Source organism: Pinus tabuliformis, chromosome X, assembly GCF_031772625.1.
Source record: "Pinus tabuliformis cultivar Carrire ecotype Pingquan chromosome X, CPIR1, whole genome shotgun sequence".
NCBI classification, from domain to species: domain Eukaryota; kingdom Viridiplantae; phylum Streptophyta; class Pinopsida; order Pinales; family Pinaceae; genus Pinus; species Pinus tabuliformis.
Genome location: NC_142308.1, coordinates 770,686,599 through 770,704,924, shown reverse-complemented (window position 1 = coordinate 770,704,924; position 18,326 = coordinate 770,686,599). Strand labels below are relative to the sequence as shown.

The window sequence follows — 18,326 nt, the reverse complement described above, 5'->3', positions numbered from 1 at the left end:
GAGGGAGTCCAGAAGAGAACTTCTAGACGGGAAGTAGAGACTCAGAGGAGTCGAACAAAGAACTTCCAGGAGGGATGTAGAGGAGCATCATGGCACTACACGGAGTAAGAGACTAGGATAAACTGGACGGAGCATTGAACTTCGCAGTCTGGATGGCCAAAATATTATCTGTACTTGAGAGGAATCGTGTCAAGAACTTCGCCTTGAAGGTAATAGCTATCCCAGTCGACCCCAATGATAATGACAGGTACGAGGAGGTGATGGCGAGGGCCAAGAGCATTATCCTTGATGGGATCAAGGATCATGTAGTACCACACATAGCCGAGAAGGAAACAGTATTTGAGATGTGGGAGGCTCTCAAGAAGCTGTACCAACAACTTCTGTGCAGAGAAGAATGCTACTTGAGAATCCGTTGAGGTCGTATCAGATGAAGAAGGGAGAATTGATTGACACCTTCCTCGGAGGACTGAATGAGATCCGAGATCAGTTGAATGCTATAGGGGCGACACCAGATCAGGAGCTAATGGTAAGGACAACCTTGAATGCTGTCTCAGAAGATTGGGAAGTATTTTTCCAGAGTATACCAGGCGGAGGGACACTTCAACCTTGGGACGAGAAGTGGGCATCTCTTCACCAGCAAGAGATCAGACGGCAGTTGAAGATGGGTAGCAACAGCAAGGGGATCAAAGTCAAGTAGGAGGAGGAAGACGTGGCCCTAGCATCTGAGGGAAAGCAGGAAAAGCGGAAGAAGAAAGATCTCTCCAAGATCAAGTGCTTCCACTGTGGGGAGCTGGGTCATTATGCAACCCAGTGTTCGAGGAAGAAGAGTAAGGGAGAGTCTTCCGAGACTAAGACAGCGCAAAAACGAGTAGAGAAGGAAGTTTTGACAGACGATCACTGTGCCATGAGTGCACACACACCACTTGAGCGAAAGTGGGGAGACATCGAGCTGTAGTCAAGCGGACTATAGGGGATGAGGGGTAGGATCCTCGAGGTACCCAGCCTCTTGGATTAGAACTTGCTACGAGAGCCTCGAAGAGGAGTAGTAGGACTGTTTGAGTCAGGTAGAGATGGATGCAAATGAAGCGACAGAGAGAGCTACAGTGCAGGAGTCCCGAGACAGCGCGAGGCTAGCAGGATGCAGTAGTGTGATAGGCATAGGGGTGTTGCACCAGTGCAAGACGTCACAAAGAGGTGTGCAACGGTGTGAGATGCAGGGAGTTGTTGTAGCAGCACAGAGGTCGGAGAGGAAGCAATTGTCAACGGCAGAGGGAGCACTTGTCAGCGACGGAGGGAGCTTTAACATCAGTGGGTGTCTCTAGCCCAACAGGGAGGAAAGATTGGGAGATCAGTTACTTACTTCTAAGTAATTGAGTTGCAGTGCAGCAGTGGGCAACACAATGCAGCATGATGAGAGGAGGTGCAGTGCGAATGCAGTGCTGGGAGAAAGGACCAGCAACAACACGGATGCAGAGGGAGCTGTCGTACAGATGCAACAGTGGCAGTGGCAGAACCATGGGCAGCAGTACAGGATGCAGCAGTGCAGAGGATGTTGGGCAGGAAGGCCTAGCATCGGCACAGGTACCGATGCGGATGATCAGAGACTCAGTGAGGAGTATTGCTAGAGCACAGTCCTCGCTAAGAGGGAGTGTTGATTTGGGGTAGCATCGAATGTGCTCTAGCCACGAAATTTGGTGGAGAGGTTGGGGCACATGAGATCTCCAATACCCAGAAAGGGTTTGGGCAGATTCTAAGCAGTTCAGAAGATATTAAAATAATTAATATTTTTAATGAGGTCCCTAAGTCTAAACTTAGGGAAAATAAAATATTAATGTGTATTAATATGAATCTGTGTTAGAATGGTCCAAAAGACATGGATCAAGCCAGATCTAATCTAAGCCGTTGATTAGGGACTTAATATTGGCCGTTGATATGTCAACAGGAAAAGTATAAGAGGAGGCTTGAGGGTCACTAGGAAAAAGCACCAGAGTGATCAGTCATTTTATTCTCTAGAGCGGGGTTTGCTAAGAGAGATATAATTAGTGACCGGGAGATGCAGTTGAGGGGCATTTGAGTATAGAGGGACAAAGAGGCAGAGATAGTGTCGGGAGCGCAGCGCAATAGACAAGGAGAGTGACGCATGGCCAACTAGGGCTCACGCAGGGCCACGCAGAGGCAGTCGAGAGCTGCACAGAGCCTCAGAGAGGCCAGCGTTGCTGACGCAAAGGGCCAGAGGGCTAATGCAGGGTCTCCCACGGCTGACGCAGACCAATCCGGGGTGACGCAGGGCCAATGTGAGGCAGAGAGGGGCTAACACAGTCCAGAGAGAGGCTGACATTGGGGTTCCCAGGGCAGATTGGTGTTGAGTAGCTACTACAAGGATTATCCGGGGTTTCAGCCAGGAGATTTGTCAGAAATTGAGAGGTATTACTGCCAAGAAAATTCTCTGTTGGGTAGGCCAGTTTTGGCACCCAGATTGTACTCTGATATTTCTTAATAAGAAAACCCTTAGATAGTTGCACCGGTTTTCCCACATTGGGTTTTTTCCGGGGACATTAGTCCAAAAATAATGGTGTCATATGGTGTGTTTGTTTCTGTTTCTTTTAGTTGCTGATCTGTAATATGTTGAGCATGCACTAGTGTTTATTTTCAGTATTTACATTGTAAATAACTTGTTAAGGAAAATAACAAGTAGGTAGGAATAAATAAGATAAAGTGTATGGAGGGTTTCTAACTAAGTAAACTTAGAAAATTCAACACGGAACACCCTTCCCATCCAACTCTCTGCTACTGCCCCTCTCACTGCAACAAATCACTTGTTCGATTTTCTTAGCAAACCACGCCTCAGAAAAATTGAACTCACTGATCTCTCAAGTGTATCTCCAATTGACCCTCAAGCCTTCTCTTATACTTTCCCTATTGATGAATCAACGGCCAAGATTAAGTCCCTAATCAACGGCTAAGATTAAAACAGAGTTGATCCTCGTCACTTAGAAGTTTTTCACCCATATTTTTATTAATACCCATTAATATTTTTATTTTCCTAAGTTTAGACTTAGGAACCCATTAAAAATATTAATTATTTTAATAACTCCTCATCTAAGTGGAATTTCTCCAAACGATTTCTGGGTCTTGGAGATCTCATGTGTTCTAGCCCCTACAGAAAATTTCGGAGCTAGAGCACACCTGATGTGACCCAAAATCAATACTCCCTCTTAGCGATGAATGTGCTCTAGTAACACTTCTCAACAGAAGTACTACACTGATCGACTGCATCAGTCCTCTGTGTTGCTGATGCTTGGCCTGATACCCTTCATCCACTGCACTACTGTTTCCTGTACTGCTGCCCATGACTTTGCCACTGCCACTGCTACACCTATACTACAGATCCCTCTCAAAATGCTGCCTCATGCTGCCCATAGCACTGCCATTTTTAACTGCTGCACTTCAACTTAGTTGCTGAGAGGTAAGCAACTGAAACTTCATCCCAAAAAAACTGACATGCTAGTCAGTCTAGATGCCTTGTGATGCTGAAGCTATCTCTGCTGCTAATTTGTGTTGACCATCTGTTGCTACTGTGCTGCTACAACTTGCTCTGTGCCTCTCGCATTCCTACAACATCCACTGCGTTGCCTCAGACTTTGGCACTCTAGCTCTGCCACTGTCGCTCCATCACACCTTGCTCCAACTGACATCCGTCATTTTGCTATTGTCGTTAAGGGCTCCCGTAGCCGTATGTGATCCAAGAGTTTGGGCACCTCAAGGATCCTGCCTGTCATGTAGTCCTCTCGACCCAGTGGTTGAACCAGCAGAGAAGCTTGTCAGACATTCAGAGATGCAAAGGAGTTTGTTGGAGCTTCTAGAACGAACAAGAGAGAGCACAACCAACTTGACAATTACCAAGCATTGGTGGCTCAGGTTGCAGAACCTTCCGGTTTTCAGGAAGCCACACAACATTAGGTAAGGGTGGATGCCATGGTAGAAGAATACAACTCTATCATAACGAATGTTGTTTGGGAGGTGGTGCCGAGGCCTAAGGAAAGATCAATTGTAGGTTCTCAATGGAAATACAAGGTCAAATATGTTGTAAATGGCTGCATGGAGAAGTACAAGGCTAGGTTCGTTGCAAAGGGTTATGCACATAAAGAAGGGATAGATTATGAGGAGACCTTCGACCCAGGTTCCAAATACACTTCTATTTGGTCAGTTATATCCCTAATAGCTCAGATGGGTGGCAGATTCACCAAATGGACGTCAAGACAACATTCTTGAACAAGGTAATAGAGGAAGAGGTGTACATAGAACTAGAGGGTTTTGAGACTCATGAGAGTCACACTTGTGTGCAGATTAAAGAAAGCTCTATACGGGCTCAAGTAGGCTCCTAGGGCATGGTACAGTCAGATTGATAACTACTTGCAATAGATGGGATTCGTCAAGAGTGATGCAAATCCTAGCCTTACTATTTGATGGTAGAGTGTGGGCCACTCATCTTAGTATTGTATGTGGATGATCTCTTCCTGACAAAGTCATCACGACTTATAGAGGCCTACAAGATGAACCTGGCAACAGAGTTTGACATGAAAGATTTGGGGTTAATGCACTATTTTTTAGGATTGGAAGTGTGCCATAAGGATGGGGAGATCTTCCTTGGGCAAGGAAGATATGCTACAAATATTTTGAAGAGATTCAGAATGTAGGATTGTAGACCCATGTCTATGCCCATGATCACCAACTGGAGGAAAATAGATGCATCAGATGACAAGGATGTTGACCCCACCTTGTATAGAAAACTCATCGGTTCTCTCATGTATCTGGTCAACACTAGGCTAGATATCTACTTCATAGTCAATACCCTCATTCAGTTCATGGTGGAACTGAAGAGGGTACATTGGACAACAACGAGGCATATTTTGAGGTATGTGCGCTGAACAATCGAGTATGGGTTGAGATATACGAGAGGGGATGACGTTAGAATATGTGGGTTCACAAATGTAGATTGGGCAGGCAGATCAATGGACAAGAAAAGTACCTCCGGGTATTGCTTCAACGTTGGATCAGGAATGGTTTCTTGGTGTAGCAAGAAGCAGAAGTCAGTAGCACTGAGCTCTGCAGAAGAAGAGTATATGGCAACAAGCACAACCTTGTATGAAGCTATATGGATTCAGAAGTTGCTAATAAGTTTGTTCAGGCAGAGGATAGAGGCGACCAATGTCTACTATGATAATCAGAGTTGCATCAAGCTCTCTGAGAATCCAGTGTTTCATGACAAGCCGAAAGACACAAATATTCAATGTCATTTCATTAGAGATTGCATGTAGCGTGGAGTAGTCCAGCGACAGTATGTTCCCACAGATGAGCAGGGTGCAAACATACTCACGAAAGCTCTAGGAAGAGCTAAGTTTGTCTATTTCAGAGAGCAGATGGGTATGGTGGAGAACCCATTTTAGTAGCTGGGATAGATTATTTTGGATGCTTCTCAGATGAAGTAGTTGCAGTTGGAGCAACAACAGATGAGAGGGAGTTGCAGTGCAGATGCAGAGTTGGAAACAATATAGCAATGTTAGCAGCAACACAGATGCAACATTAAAGTTGCGTAGTGGTTGTTGGGTAGTGGCAGTCAGTCACAGTGGCTAGACATCAGCAACATGACAAAGGGTGATACAGAGACATGGTGTTGTACCAATAGTACAGCGCTAGAACACCTTCCTTGCTAAGAGGGAGTGTTAGTTTTTGTCGCATCATGTGTTTTAGTCTCGAAACTTTGTGGAGAGGCTAAAACAAAGGGATTCTCCATAACCCAAAAAACGTTTATGGAGATTCCACCTAGAAGTGTCTCAAATAGATTATTAGCCTATTTTTAAATGTATTCTAAGTCTAAACTTAGGAAAGCTGGTTAATTAATCAATATTAATTGAGAAAGGTGTGAATCATCTAGAAACTCACATAGTTCGATCCAGAAATGATCTCAGCCATCGATTATGTTTTAATCTTGGCCATTGGAGTCCTAACAGGAGATTATAAGAGGAGGTCGATGGGTAGATGGAGAACACACTAGTGTAGATACTCAGTGATCTAGGCAGTTCAATTTTCCAGTGCAGATGATTCAGCAGGAGAAATCGGGACAATAGATCGAGTAGTAGGTGGCAGAGGGGCAACATAGTAGTTTTCGGAGGAGATTTCCAGTTCTAGAAGATTCAACTGAGAGAGGGACAAGTTTTCCTCAAGGAATTGCGCAAGGCTTGCGTAGAGTGTTTCTAGGGAGAATTCGATTCTGTTAGAGGAGTCAACTCAGTTGTTGAAGGCTAGGATATACTCCAGGGGGCCAAGCGAGTCACTTTCCAAGGCAGAGATAGGCAAAGTTGTAGGATTTAGTGAGTTCCGAAGGTAGAGCAAATAGAGCATGTGCAAGCATTGTGCAGTGGCTCACGAAGCGGCAAGTCGTACAACCCAATTTTGCCAGATTTCAGAGTAGGATTAGTTGTGGTGCTGACATATTTGCTTCACAGTGATTTTGCCAGTATTTCTCTCAGGAAGAATTGCTAGTTTGGCGACGTATTATTGTACTCGGGAATTCTTGCTGTTGCATAATAAAATAAACCCTCAAACTGTTGCATCGGTTTTCCCAAGTTGGGTTTTTTCTGGGGACTTTTGTCCGAAAATAACTATGTCAATTTTTATGTGTGTGCTAAATTATTTCTCAGTTTATAGTTTATCTTTTGCAAAATTTAATTTGGTGAATATTGCAGTTGTGAATTATTCGTTGTTTGTGTGGGAAAATAAAGTGTTAATTAATTTACAGTGAGAAGAATAATTTCCAGTTGCTGCACTAGTTGAAATTTTCACTGTTGTAATACCCTAGGATTGTCGTTGATGAAAATGATGAAATTGTTGAAGATTGCAAGGATAAGTGTTATTTGATCATTTGAAGAAATGCCAAGGCATTGGAAAATTTTTAGACATTGGTTTGACTAGGGTCCAAACCTTAGGTCTGATAGCAAGAATATTGAAGTTGGGAAATTAGGGTTGAAGTCAAAAACCTAGCTAATCTATTGTTAGCCCTACCAACTCATTAGGGTTGGGAAAAAAAGCCTTGATTAATTGCTTCCCCATAAATGAAGAAACCCTAGATTCTAAGAGATCTATCATCTTGATTATGAGTATAATCTACTAGCTAAATGCAAGAAGGTTGAAGATTAAGAGGGAGCTGTCATATTCTCCAAAGATAAGTATCTTGTACCCTACTTTATGTTACGAATGATGTGGATTTCTTGATGTAGATTCATCTATGACGATTTTGTCAAGGTCAACTAGTTGGTGATAATGATGTAGATTTCTTGATGATTGATACCATTTCTTGATGATGACATGGAATGCTTAATGATGTGCATAATGATATGTACTCCTTGTTGATATGGATTTCTTGGTAATTTCTTGATGATGATAATAATACGGATTGGACTTCTTAATGATTTTATGATATGAATTTCTTGATGGTGATATGGACTCTTTGATGTCCTTGATGATGTGGACTTCTTAATAGTGAATCCTTGTTGATATGTGGACTCATTGCTAATTTGGACTCCTTGATGAAGATACAAAATCCTTGTTGATGCCAACTCCCTGTTAATGTGGACTTCTTGATGATGTGAACGAGGTCAATTCCTTGTTGATGATGTGGACTCCTTGATGATGATGACATGGATGAGATTAACTAGACCCAAGAAGACTTAGATCAAGGGGTAGTTGATACAATCTCTTGAGATAAGTACTTTCTTGATTGTTTCTATTACTATTTCATTATGAGTCTCTGGTTTCTGTATATCTTGCTTGGTTGTATTTGTTCTTCCATGGCCTCCTTGTGAGGATTGCAGGTACATAATGAAGACTACTAGGGATGTGGTAGTAGCTGAAGAAGGATGGAAGGACAAAGTCAATTAGACTCGTGATTGGATAAGCTTTTGGACTCAGTGGGAGTAGATAAGATCAACCATTGTTTTTGATCCATGAAGAAAAGAAGTCTGTCGTGATTTCCAAGATGAAGATGGCTGGAAGTTTGAAGAGTGGCGCTAAACCGAATCTGCTAAAGACGAGCCTACTATGTGCTAATAATATGTTTCTATCAAAATATGAGGAACTCTTCAATGTAAGAGGGAGTTGATTGAAGTATGGCATGAGCTCGATGAAATTTTTGAGGTTGTGGCATAATGGAATGTGAGTCCATGGACACTTGCTTGATGAAAATTTGAAGAGGCTGCAAGACTCTTTTGCTGACTTGGTCGATTCTATGATTGGCTCCTTGAATCACTTGATGCATGAAACTGCTGACCCTTTTTGGACTTGATGAATTCTAGGTGCTTTATTGGTTTGAATGACATGGATGATCCTGCTGCATGTAGAATGATTATAGTTGGAAATGTAGCTAATTTGTGACGCTGGTTGTTGATGTTTACTTCTATAAGAAGCCACTTTTTGTTTGCTAGATTTGACATTGGTTGCTGATATTTGCTTTTGTGAGAAGCCTTTTATTGTCTGATGGATTCTATTATGGCACACTTTTCTGCTGACAAGCCGGATGATGATATTTGCTTATGTGAGAACCAGTCAGTGGACATAAGGTGTGTGTGATCTTTACGAAGGTCATTTATGACTGCCATGGACTTGGTTGTGGTAAATCGATCTTCCCTATTATAGTTATGGATCATTCTTCTGAGATGAGACGAGATGAGATGAAATAAGATGGGAGGAGATGAGATGAGATGATGATGCAACTATCAATTGTCCTTATGTTGAGACATGTACATTTGAGATGAGATCTATGATATAATCTTTTAGGTCATGGAGCTTGACTTGGAGGGAGACCATAGGGTGTGTGTGATCTTTACCAAGGTCATATATGATTGCCATGGACACATCATTGTTCAGCCGAGAAGAGATCTATGGAGCAGCCGGAAGAATTCCTCCCTAGCTGAGAGGGAGTGTTGAAGATTGGCAGTAATCTTTTAGGTCATGGAGCTTGACTTGGAGACCATAGGGTGTGTGTGATCTTTACCAAGGTCATATATGATTGCCATGGACACATCATTGTTTAGTCGAGATGAGATCTATGGAGTAGCCGGAAGAATTCCTCCCTAGCTGAGAGGGAGTGTTGAGGATTGGCAGCTTTGGTCAGAATTTGTATTAGCAAAATGATGGAGAAAAGTAAAGGATGAAAATTGAAATTGAAATCTATATTTTCCCCTCCTAAATCTACAAGCCAGCCTCACAATTAATTCAAGTTGGCTAGGCCCCAAAAGTCAGCCATTCGACCTCCTCAAAAGTCTATATAAAGGAGGCTTTCCTCCATTAATTTACATGCATCGATTTTTTCTTGAAGATCTTTGATCCAGAAAAGTTGGGAACAGAAGAAGAGGGGTTAAAATTTCAGGAATGACCGAAATTTTAGGAGCGAGGAATCTTTACATTCATTGGAATCTCTTGTTTTGGTAAGATTTTATTCTTGATGATCTATTTAGCTGATGTACTGATAAATTGAACTCTCTCTTTCTCTCTCATAAGGAAGAATTTTCTGGGCTTTCCCCTTGTGGGTTTTTGTCATGGCCTCAGAGCTAATTTTTATGTCTCTTGTCTCATGGTTTCATGATTATTGTTCTACTACTCATTCATGGTTTACTAGTTGATATTTTTCTTCTAACTGCTTAATGAAATGAATACTATGTGGAATTTATGCTAACTGGATCATCGAAAGTTGTTATCGTGAAGAGAAAAATATTTCTAAGCTATGCCCCAGTAAAAATCAACACCACTGCCCCAGATCGGCGACTCCAAGATGATCACATCTTTCTTTTTGGTGCTCCCAATCGATAGCGACACCAATAAGTAGTAGACAACACCATATCAATAGGTAGATGTACGAGATCTTGGGAGGCCATCATTCTCCACCAGTGAGACCCTTATGGGGCTGTTGTGTCGGATGTTGGGATAGTGCTTGTAGCATCAATAGATAGTTGACCTCTTCAGGATCTTTACAGCAGGTTGCATTGTCTAGATAAGGAGATACACATTAGACCAATTTTTCCAAGTTGTCTAGGTCTTTTGGTTGGTGATTAGGAGTTTCCTTTCTATGTCCTTGGATGCTAGGAGCTATTAATATTGCGATTCCTGTCCTTGGGTAGGGAAGCTATCATTCGTCAACAACCTCTGGTCACTTTTTCTAGGTACATTGAGGTTCCCTGTTGTATACTTTACCATTTTCCTAGGGTTTTGGTTCTCACCACGACTAGCACTTTTATCTCTGCGCTACAATTTTGTATTTTTCTTTTTGATTTTCGATCTGCTTTTATCATGCTTTTATAGGAGTGACCTTTGCAATGCCACTGTGTCAAAACTGATGTACTTAGCAGTCCAATTGACCTATTTATCTTCATTTATTAGACATTATTGAAATGATCACATCTTCCCTCATGAAAGGAAATTTATGGTGTACAGTTACATTGAAAATCAAGTCAGATAGAGGACAACCATATCATTCTTAAGACCTATTTTTGTTAGGACATCTTTTGACTTAGGTAACATTGCCCTCCCACAAACCAAAAATCTTATGTTGCTAAGAGGGTTTTAGGCAGTGCATGAGGTCCACTTATTATTAGACTTGGCTTGAACTTATGGTCACCTGGACACTATGTGTGTCATGTTTGGGGTATGGTTGCTAGATAAGAACTTATGAGGAATAGTGGGATATCGAGAAAGATATGTAGGTGTAGAAGCATGCATCTCTTTGATCTAGGATCACATATGTTAAATATAGAGATATAGAAGGAAGCTGTTGGAGAGGGCTCGACACTGATTGCATCTTCGATTTCCCAGATGCAGACAATCTTACTGCTATGAACACTCTTCACCAAGTTTTGGGTAACTTCAATGTATTAGATGATCCTATATGGTTAATTGTTCATTAATTTTTGCTACGCTTGATCTCCTTTTATCCCAGTTATGTGGAGCTATTATGCCTCAAGTGCTAGGTTCAAGTTCCTGAGTCCAAATAGCTGGCCTTCGGGGTTTACATAATAAAAGTGAATCACCTATTACTAATGGTATAGTTTAGTCAGCGTTTTTCTCCTCTTTCCTTCTAGTTTTATTAGTTATGACTCTCTGAATATAAGTAAACTAATTGTGAGATACAACAAGCACTCCTTTACTAGATGTAACTTGTTGATTTAACTCCATTGATTCCTTTCTTGTCATGTGAGGACATTAAAGAAGTTGAGTTTCAATTTTGTTTTCAAAGTGTCCTTGGCTAGAGCTTGTTTTGGCTGTTGTGAGCAGTGTTGCACTAATTGCGATTATATCATAAAATCGCGAGTTTTTGAAATCGGCGATATTATCGGTTGATAAATAAATGTATTTTTTCCGGCGATTTTTTGAAAAAATCACAATTTTTTTTCGTAAAAATCGAATAATATATATATATATATATTTTATGAGGAGGAGGTGACAACCTACCCAAGCTACCCCTGTCACCAGTAGAGGACGTGGTCTACCTCCTGTAGCTCCTAGTTCTTTAGCTTCTAGAGCACAACAGAGTCCACTGCCAACCCCACCGACATTTACATCTAGAGGGGCAAAGGAAATCAGTAGTACTAGACTTCAGTTATTTGGTTCATTTCATTGTATATGACATCATACTCATGATATGAGATACATTATTATATTTTTTGTTGATATTTTGAGGCTGAGTTGGGAGTCATGAGTCAGGACTTACTATTCAGGACATGATTCATTGTTATGTGTGATGTGGCACTAGAAATGATATTAAACATCTTATATATTAGTTATTTTATCATATTTATGTGTCAATGTATTTATTTTATGTTGTAGATGCTTTAGATATTAAAAAAATTGAAAAAAAAAGAATATTTTTGTATGTTACGATTTTTCCTGACTTTTTCCCGTGCCGATTTAATCCCGATAACGATTAATGCATCATTGGTTATGAGTATTAAAAGAGGGTTGAAAATACGATTCTATCCATTTGGAGCCATGGCTTGTATCCTTCATTTGGTTGCTGAACAGTGTACGTGTATTTCAATAGTGGTCCATCATCCTTGACAGAAGTAATGGAAGAGTTGGGAAATTTTGTCTCACTTTAGTTGTATATCACAACATTTTGAATGATGCTGGTCAGCCTTGGACATGTTAGCTTCACCAGTAACTATTATTAGACAACAACAATAGCATTGTGGTAATATTAGGTGTCTTCATTTCAATGTAGGAATGCCAAATGTGTGGTATGACTGGCCAGAAGTGATGTTTTGAACTCAATCTTTTGGAGTTGGATTTCACAGCATCTTGACTCTTGTTTTGTAATGACCCACCTATAGTTGCAAACAGAATGTGAATATTAGCATGCATATGATAGCTACATATGCATGAACCACACGTATTGCACTAGTATACATACTGGCTAATATTGGAAAATGTCTAAGTTTAGGTTGATGAATTGATTATCGAAATAAATTCCTAACTCACCAGAATATAATAAATATGTCGAGTAGGGCCTTGATATGTGTACCACTCTTATATACCTATATATATCCTTCAAATAAAAAAATAATATATATATAATAAAATAAAGATAACGAAATATAAATTAAATTAAATTAAATTAAGATAAATAAAATAATTTATCTATATGTTAAAATAAAGCAATTTGTTTAAATCCATAAATAAAACAATTTAATTAAAGTGGAAATTAAATAAGATAAAATAATACTAATTCCTAAACTCAATAAAGGAACCATTTCAATGAAGAATATAACCGCCTCTAGCCAAAAAGGAAAAGAAGGATCATGAAGCTAGGAGGGTGACAGCGAAAGGAAACGGGAGTCAGTGGAAGGGAGGAAGCCAACAGCATGGAGGTTGGAAGGCAGTGGATTTAAGCATATAAGGGAGCAGAGGAGGCCATAACAGGGAGGGGGGAATTTTTTTTTGAGTTTTACGAGGACAGTAGGAATTTTTAATAGAATCACTGACAAAAGGAAATTGAGCTTAATTGTTCTTGAAGTTTTGGGCACGGGGTCAGAGTGCTTCAATTTTGAAGTATTTTGGAGCTAGGTACCGATATTGTGCCCAGTTTGGCAGGGAGGTTTTGGTAATTTTGGTAATGGAAGCAAATTTGGTGCTACAGCAGCTCAGGATCGACGTCAAACACAGAAGCCAGGTATGTATCTGAGAATCAAATTGATACATTCCTGTTTAAATTATAGCTGTTAAATTCTGGTAGAATTTAGGGATTTAATTTTGGTTAGGGTATTAAATCTTCAGCCAAATATTTTCTTGAATATTAAATTTTATACCTGCTGCTCATTGAAGAACATACATATTACTTTTGAACACACACTATTGGTAATGAAAAATTTACTTAAAAAAAGAATTTGATTCTATGGTGCAATGCTGTTCTGTATTCAAGGACAAGTGCAACCTTTCAAATATACCTGTTCAATGTTATTGGGCTTCCTACAAACAAATAAATCCGTTAGAAATATATCCCTTGTCAGGCCATCTTTAAAAAATGACTCCATTATTTAAAGGCTTCATATTTTTTCTGCAATGATATTAAACAAGATATGGAAAGTAACTTGATTGTTGAATCTTTGACCCTATTATAAATTTGGCTGTTCCTGCTGGGGCAATTGTTGTTTGTTTAACTTAAAAGAACATACCCAAAATTTTCCATAACAACCAAAGGTAGCTTCTATGCTGGTACTTTAATTACAAGAGGAATACTATCAAAATTAATCCATATTTATAAATATAGGCATAGCTTAAGGTATCCCACATATTTTATATTTTACTGTTTCTTCTTGTTTCTTTATTATAATCATTAATATGTGTTGCATTTGAAGTCCAAGCAGCTTTTGATAAATATATATTTGATATTGCCCCTGTAAGCAGACATTATCTCAGACAACTTCCATGGATCAACCATCTCCTATACCCTCAGACAATACTTCAAGTGTACATGTTTCCACTATCCTTCCACAGTTACAGTTTATTTTGCAACAGAATACCATGCAAAGGGTAATTGGCTAACGTTACTGCATAATGCTCTTTTTAGCCTTTGATTTACAGTATTTGGATATAATTTCATCGATTCTAATTGTGTGTTTTTCTGATTGGAAGGATCAAATTGCTACTGTGATGAAGTATATGAGTCAGGTTGAAGCTCCTCCAGGTATTGATTTTCAACATTATATCCTGAATGGGTCATAATGCAATGTTATGTTTGTTAGCATATGATATGGTGGTTAAAACCTTTTATTGTTCCCTGTGACAGCCTATTACTCGAGTAGCCTTGCTTCAAAACCTACCTCTCATGATGGTGCAGAAAATTATATGGTTAGTGGTGCTTCAGATAACATGTTTCTTCTCAAGTCCAAACCATGCAATTCATCATTTTTTGGACATGATTTTGATTATAGAACATATCTAGTGCTCATCTTGCTGTTTACTTTTATCCTTGATTTTTTTGACTTCAATGTGTTTTGCTACTCCCAGTTCAGTTTTAATCTAAAGTAAATTTTGTACCGTGGCATTGGAGCAGAAGACTGTTTCTTTCTGCATTTGCACAAAAAATAAGCATTTTTCTGGACTAAATGATTTTTATTTTTTGTTTCTAAAAGGCACATTAAGTTGTTACTATGTTATTGATATCTATATGCTTGTAAGAGCTGTACGTATTTTTTTAAGGATTACAATTAATAGAGTTGGAAGGTCGTTTGAAGTTTTCATATATGGAACAGTGTATCAGTAAACTTACTGATCCTGTGTATATTACAAGCAATACACTAGAGGTAGAGTGCTCAAAATTGACTGAGTACTCATAAACAATCTAGTTATTGTTTCTTGCATTACCATAGTGTGCATCAATGTTGTTAAAAGCGCGAGCGGGATTAAATCGGCGCCGGGAATGAAGCGGAAAAAATCGCAAAAAGCGGGAAAAAAGCAGGAAAAAAGCATTTGGTACAAAAATATTCATTTTTTTTCAATTTTTTTAATATCTAAACCATCTACAACATAAAATAAATACATTGACACATAAATATGATAAGAAAACTAATATATAAGATGTTTAATATCATTTCTAGCGCTAAAATCACACATAACATTGAATCATGTCCTGAATAGTAAGTCCTGACTCCTGAGTCCCAGCTCAGCCTCAAAATATCAACACAAAATATGATAATGTATCTCATCATGTCATAATGTCATAGACTCATATACAATAAAATGAAAGTCTAATCCTATTGATTTCCTCTGCCCCTCTTGCGAGAAAATGTCACAGCTTTCTCTTTCCCTCTAGATGTAGATACTGGTGCCTGTGCTGGTGGAAATGGCAATGGAGTCTGATGTGCTCTAGAAGCTGAAGAACTAGAAGTATGAGCTACAGGAGGTAGACCACGTCCTCTACTGGTCCTAGTGGTAGCCCGGGTAGGCGGTGTCACCTCCTGCTCCTGCTCCTGCTCCTGCTCCTCCTCCTCCACCTGCTCCTCCTCCTGCTCCTCCTCCTCCCCCTCATCCTGCACTAACCAATCATCAGCAGAATCCATGAGAGGTCTCTCGGCCTCAACCCTCCATGCAGCAGTGGTGTCAATCCCATCCAATGAGATGGCATCCACATCAGGTGTCCTCTCAAGTTGCCTCACCCACAATCGAAGATTGTAGTAGACGTAGACTATGTCATTAAGTCGCTGGGACTCCAACCTGTACAAAGATCATGAAATAATAATTAATAAATCCAAATTTTCATTATAAATCGTGCTGCCACGGACCCCCGAGCTTTTTTACTTTTCGAAAAAAGCGCGTTTTTTTTTCAAAAAAGCGAGCTTTTTTCGAAAAAAGCGGCAAAAAAAATTTTAGGCGCTTTTTTCCCATAAAAAGCGCGATTAGTGTTAAGAAGAGCAGGCTTGAGCAGTCCAGGGCAGAGACAATGGTGTATGTGCACACCAACCTTCGTCCTATTTACAGGTAGAGGGATGAGTGGTTGAAGGGAAAGACAAAGATGTGGGATGTCTTTCCTGATGATATGGGTTTGGATAGCAATGTTGAGTTGGCATTGGCCAACATGGATCTTAATGAGCCAGAGTTATAGTCTGTCACTTTTGATGATGGTGATACTGTAGAGGGGTCATCCTCCACACTAGCAGATGCAGAGATGACATTGGATACAGAGAAGGAGGATGCAACAGAGGAGAGCAGTGGTGACCACTACGATGAGTACAATAATGTTGATTTTGATTATGAGGATTGATGACTCATGATCTACCAAATGCCTTCAGGCTTGTAGTTGTTTTGTATTTGTTATTTCTATTTTCCATTGGCATTGCTACTACCTATGTAACATTGTACACATTTTGATTTTGATGACTTAATGAGAAAACTACAGTATCTTGTCTTTCTCCTATTGGATCATTGATGAATATGTATTATGATTTATCATTTATGTCACAATTGTATTTGTATGCATAATACTACTTAGTAAAACTTACATCTAGATGAAGATCTATGTTTTAATCAATGAATTTGTATCATGAATGAGAATTGTGTAAGAAAAATCTAATTTTTATTATTATTATATATATATATATATATATATATATAGCGTGTCCTGTTCCGCGAGGTCAACAAGTATGTGTCCGGCACTTGAATCCCTGTGTCCTTCATGTCTCGTGTCCCCGTGTCAGGTGACTTAGCTTCCAATGAGAAAGAATTAACCAGCTAACCAAGAAGGCACATGCATTAATTGCAGAACACTTAACCTACCAGAAACCAAAATCAAGTCAAGTATCACAAAATACAAGCGAACGGGTATATCAAGAAGCGCCTAAAGTAATTTTTTAGTGCAATAAGTATCACACAAGAGTTCAAGATAGAAAATTATCAATGAATTAAAAAGTAATTATCAAAATATGATTGTAAAGACCACAGATGAGCAATCATCCAGGTCAACGATATGGAAGGAAATTTTTAATCACCCTACCCCCATTGGGTGAAAGAGAAAAAACAGTGACGGCCTCCAATAACTTAGAAGAGGAAGCTTACGATTGATTTATACGGTGGACCAAACAAATTTAACACTTGTTCTTTCATTGGCAAAGTTTCACAATTGTGTTGGAGAATAATTTGTTATTGATGTCAAAGGATGACTTAATGAAGATAAGAATGTCAGCAAAGAGCATATTAATCCCTTTCCAATGAGCTATAGCATGCCTCTTCACTCCTCTCCAATTCAGAGAAATGAGTTCTTTTAAGTGGAGAAACCAACTTTTGTTCCCCTCTTCATGTCGGCCTACCTTGAGATCAAGTCGCCCTCTTATAGACATGACGGTTCAAGTGTGGGATCAATTAGTATAAATAAACAACATGTCCCCTCCATTTGCTCATCCAACTCGGCCAAGGAAGAGAAAATTAAGAAGCCTGAACCTAAGGTAGAGTGATAAGGTTCATATCAAGGAAGCACAACCTGCATGAAACCCGCAAGTAAGGACGAGTCCTATGGCGAGCCGAGTCACTCGCATAGAACCTACGGTCTAGACCCGAACCCAGTGGGGTTTTCATAAGACCCGAATACCTGTATCAAACCCGCGGGTAGCCTATTCAACTCTTATCGAACACGTATAGGGCCCGTCAGGCATGAAAAGGCACAAACAATCCAGAATTTTGATTTTTTTTTTAATTTTATTTTTTTCTTTTTTGGAAATGAGGTGGAGGGAAAGGGAAATTGCAGGGAAAAAATGCTTTATAGGCACTTCTCTCTCTTCCATTTCTCATTCACTTGTCATTTGAATATTTGGCTAATTTGTGTGAGTGTTGAGAGTGAAGCTAAAGGAGGTTGAAGGAGCTGTTGAAGGAGGCTAAAGGAGGCTTCATCGAATCAGACTAAGCATCATGTAGGATTCTTGAACCTAGTTAGAATGCTTTCCATGTATTCATTTTTTTTATTATTATGTTTGGGGATGCCTGTGACTAAGTTTCCCAGCCACAAGGCCAAAAAAATTTCCAAATTAAAAAAGAAAAATAAAATTTAAAAAAAAAATAAAAAAATCTTTCAAATTTTGTCACCATGCCACCAAAGGGTTTTAGACAGACTCGTGATCCAACATGGCCACAAGGTCAATGAATCATTGCCGGTAATGACCACCATATCAAGTGAAATTATTGCAATGCCACAATGCATGCAGGCATAAACAGGCTGAAATACCACCTAGCCAAAATTCTTGGGAATGGTGTGGGATGTTGTCAAAGTTGCCCTGATGAAGTCACTACTGAAA

General features: G+C 39.6%; 1 protein-coding gene across 3 annotated transcripts in view; it reads left to right on the top strand.

Annotated features, from left to right (window-relative positions):
- LOC149142149 (uncharacterized) overlaps positions 1-15,894 on the top strand; it is a 382,428-nt gene extending 366,534 nt beyond the window's left edge. For 2 of the 3 annotated variants that reach the window (XM_089448051.1, XM_089448052.1), the window contains 3 exons: positions 13,951-14,076; positions 14,179-14,230; positions 14,333-15,854. In XM_089448051.1, coding sequence (XP_089304177.1) covers positions 13,951-14,076; positions 14,179-14,230; positions 14,333-14,574 — 420 coding nt within the window. In that variant the 3' untranslated portion in view covers positions 14,575-15,854. Of the gene's footprint in view, positions 1-13,950; positions 14,077-14,178; positions 14,231-14,332 lie in introns of all 3 variants that reach the window. The other variant, XM_089448053.1, reaches the window with a different exon arrangement.
- Positions 15,895-18,326: the final 2,432 nt, after the last annotated feature.